The sequence below is a fragment of the Cebus imitator genome, unplaced genomic scaffold, assembly GCF_001604975.1.
Source record: "Cebus imitator isolate Cc_AM_T3 unplaced genomic scaffold, Cebus_imitator-1.0 Scaffold281, whole genome shotgun sequence".
Lineage (NCBI taxonomy): Eukaryota > Metazoa > Chordata > Mammalia > Primates > Cebidae > Cebus > Cebus imitator.
The window spans coordinates 2,655,521-2,668,232 of NW_016107596.1; the positions used below are offsets into that span (position 1 = coordinate 2,655,521).

General features: G+C 48.2%; 1 protein-coding gene across 4 annotated transcripts in view; it reads right to left on the reverse strand.

Annotated features, from left to right (window-relative positions):
• Nucleotides 1–12,712, reverse strand: part of IRAK2 (interleukin 1 receptor associated kinase 2) — a 75,381-nt gene that overhangs the window by 31,209 nt on the left and 31,460 nt on the right. For 2 of the 4 annotated variants that reach the window (XM_017501499.2, XM_017501498.2), the window contains exons 3-4: nt 10,747–10,893; nt 2,229–2,365 (exon numbers count right to left, since the gene is read on the reverse strand). In XM_017501499.2, coding sequence (XP_017356988.1) covers nt 2,229–2,365; nt 10,747–10,893 — 284 coding nt within the window. The remainder of the gene's footprint in view (nt 1–2,228; nt 2,366–10,746; nt 10,894–12,712) is intronic. The other 2 variants (XM_017501500.2, XM_017501502.2) reach the window with 2 other exon arrangements.

Sequence of the window (12,712 nt, forward strand, 5' to 3'; positions counted from 1 at the left end):
TGATCTATTTATTTTTTAGAGATGGGGCCTTTCTATGTTGCCTAGGCTGGTCTCCAAGTTCTGGACTCAAGTGATCCTCCCACCTCAACCTCCCAGGTAGCCAGGACTGTAGGCATGTGACACCACACCTGGGACATGGAAGAGCTTCATTAACCACACTCATGCAAAGCTGGCTTCTCCCCCAGACACTGGATACAAAGGGTCTCAGACTCACAACACTTTTAGGGGCCATGAAAACATTTTAATTTATTTTAAAATCAGAAAAAAAATAACTTTTAGAGTCTAAGAAATTGTTCTCATTTTAAATCCAACTTGGATTTCATTTATCTTCATGCCAATATGGTCATAAATTATTTTTTATTTATTTATTTATTTTTTTGAGACAGGATCTCACTCTGTCACCCAGGGTGGAGTGTGGTGGCAGGATCACGGCCACTACAACTTCTGCCTCCTGGGCTGAAGCCATCCTCCACTCCAGCCTCCCAAGTAGCTGGGACCACAGGTCAAAAATAAAATAAAATAATGACCAGGTGCAGTGAAATATTTTTTCTTTTCTTTTTTTTTTTTTGGAGACAGGGTCTCACTCTGTCACCCAGAGTGGAGTGTGGTGGCAGGAACAAGGCTTACTGCAACTTCTGCCTCCTGGGCTGAAGCCACCCTGCTACCCCGCCTCAGCCTCCCAAGTAACTGGGACGACAGGTCAAAAATAAAATAAAATAATGGCCAGGGGCAGTGGCTCACTGTAATCCCTGTACTCCCAGCACTTTGGGAGGCCGAGGTGGGCAGATCACTTGAGGTCAGGAATTTGAGACCAGGCTGGCCAACATGGTGAGACCGCATCTCTACTAAAAATACAAAAAAAAAAATAACTGGGCATGGTGGTGGGCTCCTGTAATCCCAGCTACTCAGGAGACTGAGGCAGGAGAATCCCACCTCCTTGAACCCAGGAGGCGGAGGTTGCAGTAAGCCAAGATCATACCACTGCACTCCAGCCTGGGCGACAGAGTAAGACTCCATCTCAGAAAAATAATAATCATAAATTAAAAAGCAAAAAGTGTACTCACTGAAGTGCCCTTCCCCCCTCTCCCTGCTATTTTTGACCTCCTCTACTTACAGTCTTAGAAGCTTGGGGTAATTTGTGGTAATTTCCTTTCTCCTCCCCACCCTCAAACTGGTCTCAAGGATCAGACAAAGGGCTAATATCCAGAAATCTACAAAGAACTAAAGCAGATTTACAAGAAAAAAGCAAACCCATTCAAAAGTGGGTGAAGGATATGAACAGACACTTTTCAAAAGAAGACAAATATGTGGCCAACAAATATATGAAAAAATGCTCATCATCATTAGTCATTAGAGAAATGCAATCAAAACCACATTGAGATACCATCTCACGCCAGTTAGAATAGCGATCATTAAAAAATCTGGAGACAACAGATGCTGGAGAGGATGCGGAGAAATAGGAACACTTTTACACTGTTGGTGGGAGTGTAAATTAGTTCAACCATTATGGAAGACTGTGTGGTGATTCCTCAAGGATCTAGAAATAGAAATTCCATTTGACCTGTCAACCCCATTACTAGGTATATACCCAAAGGATTAGAAATCGTTCTATCATAAAGACACATGCACACCTATGTTCACTGCAGTGCTGTTTACAATAGCAAAGACCTGGAACCAACCCAAATGCTCATCGACGATAGATTGGACAAAAAAAAAATGTGGCACATATACACCATGGAATACTGTGCAGCCATAAAAAATGATGAGTTCTTTTTTTATGGTCCCTTTGTAGAGACATGGATGAATCTAGAAACCATCATTCTCAGCAAACTGACACAAGAACAGGAAATCAAACACCACGTTTTCACTCATAGGCAGGTGACGAACAATAAGAACACCTGGGCACAGGGAAGGGAAAAATACTCACAGGGCTAGGTAGGGGGGGTGGAGGGGAGGGACAGCAAGGGCGGGCAGAGAGGATGGGGAGGGATAACACTAGGAGAAATGCCTGATGTAGGCAACAGGGCAGGGGGTGGGAGAGATGAAGACAGCACACCACCATGGCATGTATATGCCTAAGCAACAGTCCTGCAGGATACAGGATGTGCACATGTACTCTGGAGCCCAAACACAATTAAAATTTTTTAAAAAGGGAGAAATTGCATTTTTAGAGGGAACCACACACTGGGAGCCATGGCTTGGGTGTAGCAACTGAGGCGTGGATTTACCTGTGAATCAGATGAAGTGGGGAGGTTGGTTCTTAAGGAATGAGGAGCATCGTCTTCAGGAGGTTGGAGGAAGGCCTGCCGGTAGGCTCTGTCTGGAGAGGACCCTGGAAAGGAGGGACTGCGGGTCAGGACGCAGCCTGGGGGAGGAAGAGACGAGGGATCCTGGTCTAGCTCTCAGACCATGCCAATGTCCTGTTCACTCCCCAAACATTTGTTGCTGCCAGTTCCTAACGCCCACCACGTGCCGGCCAACACACTCCTCAAACGTCACCTCAGGATAAGCCTCTGATTCCCCTATGACTGGGGCCTATTTATCATCCCATTTGACAAGTGGAGACACGGAGGCACCAGAGATGGATGCAGTGCTCAGGACCACCCAGCCAGTAGATGACAGCACTGAAATTCAGATGGAAATCTGATTGACTTCTAGGCCCTGCACTATCTCACCTCCTACTCACAGAGCAGAGAAAGACACGGAGGTGAACTAGCCACCGAACCTGTCTTCCAGAAACCTCCACCAATGATTCAATAACCATTTCCCAGGATACATCCCACGGGAAAGCGAGATCAGAGGCAGGAGAGAGCATAACAGGCTGGGAGATGAGGAGGGCTCACAGAGGAAGCGGCACCTGACCTGGGCTTGAAAGATGGCGAAACGTTTTCAACAAGTAGATATGGGGCAATGGAACCAGCCCATGCAGAGGTAGGGCAGTAGAAGGGCCCAGGGCTGTAGTAAGTTAATGTCTACGTACATTAATTAGCAAACACCATGCCAGTAACTGCTTTAAATACTTCATGTCTGTAATCCCAGTACTTTGGGAGGCCGAGGCAGGAGGATTGCTTCAGCCCAGGAGTTTGAGATCAGCTTGGGCAACATGACAAGATCCCGTTTCTACAAAAGATTTTTCTTAAATAGCCAGGTATGGTGGTGCACACCTGTGGTCCCCCCTACTTGGGAGGCTGAGGATGACTTGTACCCAAGAGGTCAGGGCTGTAGTGAGCCGTGATCACACCACTGCACTCCAGCCTAGGAGACAGAATGAGACCTTGTCTCAAAACAAAAAGCTTCACCTGCGTTAACTCATCGAATCCTCACACCAATCAGGAGATAAAGTACCACTGTACCATTTTCATTGCCTCTTTGCAGATGGTGAAGTAAAGCATGGAGAGGTTAAGTAACTTTTCCAAGGACACATAGTCAGTGGTTCTAGCATCTGTGTTCTTAATCCCTTAGTAAGTGAACAAGAGTCACAAGACAGAAGGCTTGACAAGTAGTTTAGGGTCAGGTGAACGTCAGGTTAAAGAGGGTGAAATTTCTTCACTGGGCCCCACATGGAATCTGAAGACTAAAGAGGCCATCAGTGGGGGTAGGGAGGGCTCCTGGGTGAGCGCAGATACAGGCTGTAGACAAGGTGAGCCATGATGGCTGGTCTGCACAGAAGCAGGCTTTGGCCAGAGGCCAGATGCTTCAAACATCACCATCTGGAAATACTCAGGGAGCCCCATGGAAAGGATATCTTCTGAGTAACTGGGGACCTGACCCTTCCAAAGGAACCTGGTCTTGACCCCAGGATTGCTAGATAAATCTACTGTTTCAGGTATTTCGGGCTTACAACATCAGGAAAGGAGTGATTCATCTGGAACTTTGGCTATTAAAAATTTTATTTTGGCCGAGCACAGTGGCTCACACCTGTAATCCCAGCGCTTTGGGAGGCCGAGGCAGGCAGATCACCTGAGGTCAGGAGTTCAAGACCAGCCTGATCAACACGGAGTAACCCTGCCTCTACTAAAAATACAAAATTAGCCAGGTGTGGTGTCAGGTGCCTGTGATCCCAGCTACTTGGGAAGCTGAGGCAGGAGAATCGCTTGAACCCGGGAGGCAGAGGTTGCAGTGGGCTGAGATCGCACCATTGCACTCCAGCCTGGGCACAAGGGTAAAACTCCGTCTCAAAAAAAAAATTTTATTTTGGGCTGGGCATGGTGGCTTACACCTGTAATCCCAGCACTTTGGGAGGCCAAGGCAGGTGGATCACCTGAGGTCAGGAGTTCAAGACCAGCCTGGCCAACATGGTGAAACCCTGTCTCTANTAAAGTTTTCATAGTAAAGTCACAACGCTGAAATAGATATGAAAGAACTGTACACTCTGTAAGTCAATGGTTCAAAGAATAACCATCTCAAAGCTTTTCCAAAAATAAAACAGGCCGGGCACGGTGGCTCAAGTCTGTAATCCCAGCACTTTCGGAGGCCAAGGCAGGTGGATCACCTGAGGTCAGGAGTTCAAGACCAGCCTGGCCAACATGGTGAAACCCTGTCTCTACTAAAAATACAAAAATTAGCCAGGCGTGGTGATGCATGCCTGTAGTCCCAGCTACTTGGGAGGCTGAGGCACGAGAATCACTTAAACCAGTAGGCAGAGGTTGCAGTGAGCCAAGATCATACCACTATACTCCAGCCTGTGCAATAGAGTGAGGCTTGGAATTAAAAAAAAAAAAAACTTGGCTGGGCATGGTGGCTCACACCTGTAATCCAAGCACTTTGGGAGGCCGAGGCAGATGGATCACAAGGTCTGGAGATCAAGACCATCCTGGCCAACATGTGAAACCCCGTCTCTACTAAAAATACAAAAAAAAAAATCAGCTGGGTGTGGTGGCGCATGCCTGTAGTCCCAGCTACTCGGAAGGCTAAGGCAGGAGAATTGCTTGAACCCAGGAGGTGGAGACTGCAGTGAGCCGAGATCGCGCCACTGCACTACAGCCTGGGCAACAGTGCGAGACTCCATCTCAAAAAAACAAACAAAAAAATGTTGCACAAGACTGAAAATAAAATCAGCCTGGCTAAATGATGAACCCACACAGACAGCTGATAAAATGAAATCAATTGAGGGAAGGCCGAGGGCCTGTCAAGAGACTGCCTTCAGCCTTGTTCCTGGGATCTTTGCTCTGCTGCTGTGCGAGTCTAGCAGGCAGGAGAATGTGAGCTGTAGACCCCCAGCTGCTGGGAGTCTGCGGCCCTGACTATGGCTGGCTCCAATCAACCCCTGCATCTGCATCCAGATCATGCTTCCAGGGGCTGCTCCCCAGGCACTGTGTGCAGAGGTGACACTCAGGCAGACCACACAGGACTGTGATGGACAACAGACACCCTGGCGAGTCTGCCTTACACCAAAGGCAGGCCAGCAAGTGCCCACCCACCCTTCCTCCAAAACAATGCACCATGGTCCCAAGGCTCTCCTGGCTTTGCCCAGCTCCCTCTCCATTTTCTTGCAAGTATTTGTCCTAATGAAATCCTACCTTGTTGAATCCTGTTTTAGTGTCTGCCTCTCACCAAGAGGCAGACGTGGACTAATGCAGGCCTCTGCTGGACAGCACAGGGCCCCTGTCTTGCAGAAGGGCTGCTCTGTGATGGCCACCTCCACCCTTGCCCTGCCTTCTCTTGGCCTCAGCTCAGTACCCATGGCCTGCATCCCTCAGACTGCAGCTCTCTTCATCCATCTCCAAGTGTTTGGCCATGTCTGTGCCACCTCACTATGAGTCACTTGATGGTTTTCTTTCAACCAACTTTAATTCCAGTGTTAGGTACTCAGCCTTGTGTTAAACAGTAATATCTATGAAGTCCCTAGTTCTTCGACACATGATCTACATTTGTGCTGACAGCCAGGTTCCATGAACCACTGCGCGTGTGGGCCGCACACTCAGGGAACCGCTGCTCCAGACTAACTTGAGTTCCATCCTGCTGCCATGCCTGGCCACAGGGCCGGGCTCTCACTGCACACAGGGTCCTTCTGTGCCCAGTGAGTCTGAGGTCAGAGATTACCTCACGCAAGTCATGAGTTTCCTATCTGACTTACTGCCTGGGGCTTGCTCCGGAGGCTGCCCCAGGCCTCTCAGTTTGGGGGAATCCCTGAGGCCTGCTCTTGCAACATATGAGGGCTACTAGTTGGGTTTATTCATCCCTGTGGTTTTGGGGAAAATGAATGGAGGCTGGTCTGGAAAATCAGACAGGACCCACCAGCCATTATTCTCCATCTCTCCCTACTCACCCCTCCCCTTCTCTGGGACCTAATCTGATCGGCTCTTTGGCTCTCCGTAGGAGAAACTCACAACCATAGTCTTTAAAGGCCCCCATTGTATGTCCAAGGGTAGACAAAGGAGAATGAGAAGGAATTCCCCTGCCATCAAGGATATGAAAATCTCCCTGGATTTAGTACATAGTAATCAGAAGTTGGCCATGGGTGGATCATTGCTGAAGCCAGCTGATGGGGACATGGAGGGTCATTAGGCTCTTGGCTTTTGTATGTCTGTAATTTTTTCATATAAAAATGTTTTAAAATAATGGCCAAGGGAGAGGAGGGAGATGGGGCAGGAGAGTAGATGAACAAGATGGGATACTTGGGTAATGGTGATGGATGGGGCTTAGGGCTTCTCTATAATCTTGTTTCCAAAACACTGAGAGTTAACCCTTCAAGTACCAGGACTCAGCTAAAAAACAAAACATTTCCTATGGAAATCCTTCCAGAAGCTTTCCTTTCCTTGCTTTTCTTTTTTATTCTGTTTGTTGTTTAACTGTTTTTGAGACAGAGTCTCACTGTCGCCTAGGCTGGAGTGCAGTGACACCACCTTGGCTCACTGCAACCTCCGCCTCCAGGGTTCAAGGGATTCTCCTACCTCAGCCTCCCGAGTAGCTGGGACTATAGGCACCTGCCACCATGCCTGGCTAATTTTTGTATTTTTAGTAGAGATGGGGTTTCGCCATGCTGGCCAGGCTGGTCTTCGAACTCCTGACCTCGGTGATCAGCCTGCCTTGGCCTTTTTCTTGCTTTTCTACCAAGGCTAATATGCCTGCGTTCTCAAGCAGAATGCACCACCTCCGGTCCTGCCGAGCTGTGTCACTGCAAGTACGAGAACTACAGAAGCAGCGGTACTATATCTGACATGGGTCTTCTATGTCCTGCCCTGATGCTGGCAGCGGGTCTACCCCCAGCTGCCCCGTCTCCTTTATTAGTATCAGACAGAACTCGGCTCAAGCACTGGCTCCAGCATTACTCAAGATCTGACTTCAGATGAGCTGTGGCTCACTTCTCTGAGCTTTCTCAAATGTAAAAAGAACAAGAGCAATAACAGGCCAGATGTGGTGGCTCACGCCTGTAATCTCAGCACTTTGGGAGGCCAAGGTGGTCAAGAGATCAAGACCATCCTGGCCAATATGGTGAAACCTTGTCTCTACTAAAAATACAAAAATTAGCTGGGTGTGGTGGCGCATGCCTGTAGTCCCAGCTTCATGGGAGGCTGTGGCAGGAGAATCGCTTGAACCCGGGAGGAGGAGGTTGCAGTAAACCAAGATCACACCATTGCACTCCAGCCTGGCAACAGAGTGAGACTTCATCNAAAAAAAAAAAAAAAAAAGAGCAGTAACAATCTGCTCCTTGTCCAGGTTAAAAGAACTGACGTTTATAAAGCACAAAGGTCGGGCTGTGACACATGCAGTATTTGGTATTTTACCAAGGCTGGCGAAACTATGTGTAGAATAAGGAAACAGATTCTGACTGATAGCCCAGTGGCCTCTCCTACAGCTAAGGCTTTGTGATAGTTATTTCAGCTGCTCAAAATCCTTTTATCTTAATTCTAGCTTCGAGACTCCTTTGCTGAGGTGCTCACGCTTTCCTCCTCCATGGCTCTTCCCATTTCCTTCCCACCTACTGCAAGGGGGAGCCAGGGTGTCACAGGGGTCAAGATGTGGGCTCAGCATCCTCCACTCCTACCAAAACCCTTCAAGATAATTGATCAGTTTGAACTTGGGGGCTCAGTGGAACCTTGGGGTTTTCCCAAAAGAGACAAGCTTTGGGTGATTTGATGAAATGAACGATTTCTTATTTTCAGTTTAGGCAAAGATAGATAATCAACTTCTTGTCTCTGTCTGCAGACTGTAGTTATCATCTTGACCTGCCTGGGCACATCTGTTCCAAGTGCCATCAAGAAAGCAAATACGGGCTGGACGCAGTGGTTCACACGGCAGTCCTAGCACTTTGGGAGGCCAAGGTGGGTGGATTGCTTGAGCCCTTTCAAGACCAGCCTTGGCAACATGGTGAAACTCCTCTCTACAAAACAATACAAAAATTAGCCAGACATGGTGGTGCATGCCTAGAGTCCCAGCTACTTGGGATGCTGAGGCAGGAGGATCACTTGAACCCGGGAAGCGGAGGTTGCAATGAGCCAAGATGGTGACACTGCACTCTAGCCTGAGTGACAGAGATTCCATCCCCCCACCAAAAAAGAAAGAAAGAAAATAGGGCTCTGTGCAGTGGCTCACGCCTGTAATCCTAACACTTTGGGAGGCCAAGGTGGGAGAATTGCTTGAGCCTAGGAGTTCGAGACCAGCCTGGGCAACATAATGAGATCCCATCTCTACAAAAATAAAAAAAATAGTTGGGCATGGTGGTGCACACCTGTAGTCCCAGCTACTTGGGACACTGAGGTGGAAGGATTGCTTCAGCCAGGGAAGTTGAGGCTAAGGTGAGCCATGACTATGCATGCCACTGTGATCTGCCCTGGGCAACAGAGCAAGGCCTATCTCAAAAAAAAAAGGGGAAGAAAGTAAACAGCAAAGGCTGACAGAGCATGTGACGTTTATCTTTACAGTAACCTAGATAAGGAATATCAGAAGGAGCTGCTATGCCTACTACCTCCTCCATCCTGACCAGCACGCACCTACAATGCCTGTATTTTGTTATAATTTTCCCCTTGGTCAGGACCATTTCCCCTTATCTTTAATTGCTGATCAAAGGTCTACACTTAAAAAAAGAAAATCTTTTTTTAGCTTTTATTATTTAGCTACAGGAAATAATTATCATTTATTAATAATGAATAATAATTTATTTGAAATAATAATAATTATTTAGCTACAGGAAATAATCCAGACTCCTTGGCCTAGAATTAACTTTCTAGATTCAGCATATCTGGAGTGTCTGGAACGTTCATAAGAGCAGATAATATTTGATGAGCACCTCCATGGTACAACACTCAGGGCAGGATTTCTCACAATCAGATGAAATAGGGTCTATTATTCTCCCCCTTTTACAAATGAATAAACTGAAGTGCAAAGGCTAAGTAATTCTTCTACAAAACAGCAGCATTGGGATTCAAATATGAGTCTGTCTAATACAAAAGCCCACAAAACAGGTTCCTCTCAGCTGATGCTGGCTTCAGGAATGGCAGCAGTGAACTGAGATTACGTGGATTTGGGGTCTCCAGCTTACCACTCAGGAGGCCACAGGATAGAGGAAGTGAGGCGGGGCTCCAGGAGTGAGGCGGTGAGAATGGAGACTGGGCTGAGCAGCAGCTCCCCTGGGGAAGTCATCTGCTGGCTGAGCCATTCTGTCATTTGGAAACTGTCCCCAAGCCCTTACCTGGGCACAAGGGGAGGGAGACAAATCTGAAATGGCCCGAAAGGCTTTGGGATAGCAGTGAGCGCGACAGTTAGGGAGGTGAGTGTTCAAGTCACACGGCTCAGACTCTACTTCCTATTTGTGTGACCTTAAGCAAACTGCTTTCCCTCTCTGGGTTTCAGCAGACCCGTGACTGATGGAGGGGAGGAAAGTGGTGGGCAGGAAGCACCCTTCAATTCCCCTCTGCATGGCTGCGAGGCCCAGGACCTATGAAGAACAGACAGAGAAAGGGTCAGACATCCAGCCCAGATGGATGTCAATCCCAGCCTGCATACAGGGCCAACCTGTGCAGGGGGCTCGGGAGACCATGGGTGAAACACAGGGACCTGGCAGGACATGACCTCAGCCCGGCTGTTTAACCTCTCTGTGCTTCAGTTTTCTCCTCTGTAAAATGGGCATAATCACAATACCTAATGCACAGTTAGTGAAGATTAAATGAGTCAATATCTTTGAAGTACAGTGCTTAGAATAGTATCTGGCACTAGAAAGCCTTCAATTACTGACTTATTTCTCTTCTGCCCACAAAAATGGTAATAGGTGTCATGTATGTTTTGTTACCTGATTTTTCCACCTCCCTATATTTGAGTATGTTTCCATGAGCATACGCATGTCCACAGCATTACTGACAGCACTTTATTGTGACTGTCTGACATTAATTTTGCCATCCGCCACTGCTGTTGCCAGATTTTTGCTTTCTTTAGGAACAGTCTCACTGTCACCCAGGCTGAAGTGCAGCGGTGTGATCACAGCTCACCACAGCCCTGTACTCCTGGGCTGAGGCAATCCCCCCACCTCAGCCTCCAGAAGAGCTGGGACTGCAGGTACATGCCGCCATGCCTGGATAATTTTTAAAAAATGTTCAGTCTCACCCGGTTTCCTAGGTGGGTCTCAAACTCCTGGGCTCAAGCCATCCTCCCACCCCAGCCTCACAAAGAGCTGGGATTACAGGCAAGAGCCACCATGCCCAGCCTCAATTTTTTGCTCTTATATGCTAAGCTGAATATCCTTATAAATATGTCTTCATTTCCTCAAATAAATTTGCTTTAAGTAAAAAAGTTGAATCCAATTTAAAATACCTGGGCCCGGAAAGGTGGCTTTCCTCACAGGCTGCCCCTCTTCCTGTTCATCCTCAGCCTTTCTTACAGAAGCTGCCAAAGGCCTGTCTGGATTCACAGAGTCTGGGAGGGCTGGAACGGAACACCTGATTTCAGGAACCGGTTTCCCTGAAAACAAGGTGGAAAGAATGTTATTACTATTCCATGAAGCAGGGTAGCCATTGAGAGACTGCGTCTGGAAGTCAGAGACCTGGGTTCTAATTCTGGCTCTGCCACAAATGCATGGTGTTATAGGGCGGGAGGGCCTTTTCCTCTCTGGCCTCGGCCTCCCCATCTGTAAAATGTGGTGGCCCAGGTGCGCCACCACATTTGGCATTACAGGCTCACACCTGTAATCCTAGCACTCTGGGAGGTTGAGATGGGTCAATCACCTGAGGTCAGAAGTTCAAGACCAGCCTGGCCAACATGGTGAAACCCCGTCTCTACCAAAAATACAAAAATTAGCCAAGCGTGGTGGCAGGTGCCTATAATCCCAGCTACTCGGGAGGCTGAGGTAGGAGAATCACTTGAACCCAAGAGGCAGAGGTTGCAGTAAGCCGAGATGGCACCACTGGACTCCAGCCTGGGTGACAGAGCGAGACTCCATCTCAAAAAAAAAAAAAAAAGAAAAAGCCATGGTTGCACACTGCAGTCCCAGCGAGGGCAGAGCTTCCCACCCAGCCAGCTGTGTGGCCTCCAACAAGTCACCATCCTCCTCTCAGTCTCCCTTTCCTCACCTATAAAATGGAGGTAATGATAATGGTGTCCGCTTGCCTCCGGCTGGGTTGTTGAGAGGGGAAAGGAGGGTAGAGATGGGGAAGGGTGCTGTAGGCTGAATATTTCCCTGAACATGTGAGCAGGTCAAAGACACCATCTCGCTAGGTCCCCACTCTAGCCCCTAGGAATAGTTCTGGCTATCCTGCAGCCTCCCTTCCACACGGTAGAGTCACGTGTATCCTTCCCTCTTGCATGGATGGGAATCCCAAAAACAGCAGCCATGGCCACTGGGGACGGGCTGCACAGGGCCCAGGCCCAGCTGCACAGACATGAGTCCTCACAATATCTCTGCATGTCATCTCTGTTCCGAGGTGGGGAAACTGAGGCCTGAGCAGGTTAAATGACTTGCTGAGATCACATGGCCAAAGGCAGGCAGGAATGGCTGAAGAAGTCCCCTGACTTCTCAAGAGTAATCATTTCCTTTTTACATCAACTTGGGAAACCCCAAAGGTGCTTGAGGGTGTGTTAACCTCAGCTTCCAGCCAGCTTTTCAGAGCTGCTCTCTGGAACAGCTTCCTGTCCCCTCCTCCACTGGGCCCTGATCTTATTTACCCCTTCCGGCTAGGCTGTGCAGCCAGCTCAGGCAGCCTCCACACCCTTGCCAGCCTGCCGCTTACTAAAGTACACATCTGGCCTCGTCACTTCCCTGCTTGAAGGCTTTATGGGGCTCCCCACTGCCTAGATAATGTCCACGCTCCTTAGCCTGAATCCCCATTGCCTCCCAGATAAAACCCAATTCTATAGCCCTGCGATCAAGGCCCTCAGTCTCTGCTGGTTTGGGACAGACTCATGTTTGAGAATAACAAAAACTGGGGCACTGAAGTCCCAGGGAAGGCTGTGATTCGCTTGATGTCACACAGAGCATGACAGAAAGCAAGACACGGGATGTCACAGAGCTGTCCCAGGTAAGGCTGGGACAAAACATCTCCAGCGGCATTTCTTTGAACTGGTGAATTGCACCTCTCTGAACAAAACCAATTGTTACCCTGGGAAAATGAGACCTAAATTTGCATAGCACCACACTGGTATGGCACCGTGCAGATTTATGTAATTTTCACAACAATCTCTGGTCCTTCATAGGATTATCTGCATTTGATTTTTCAGCATATTGGGGCTCAGGTAAGTGAAATGATTTGTGTCAAGTAAAACATCCAATAACAGTCAAACCTGG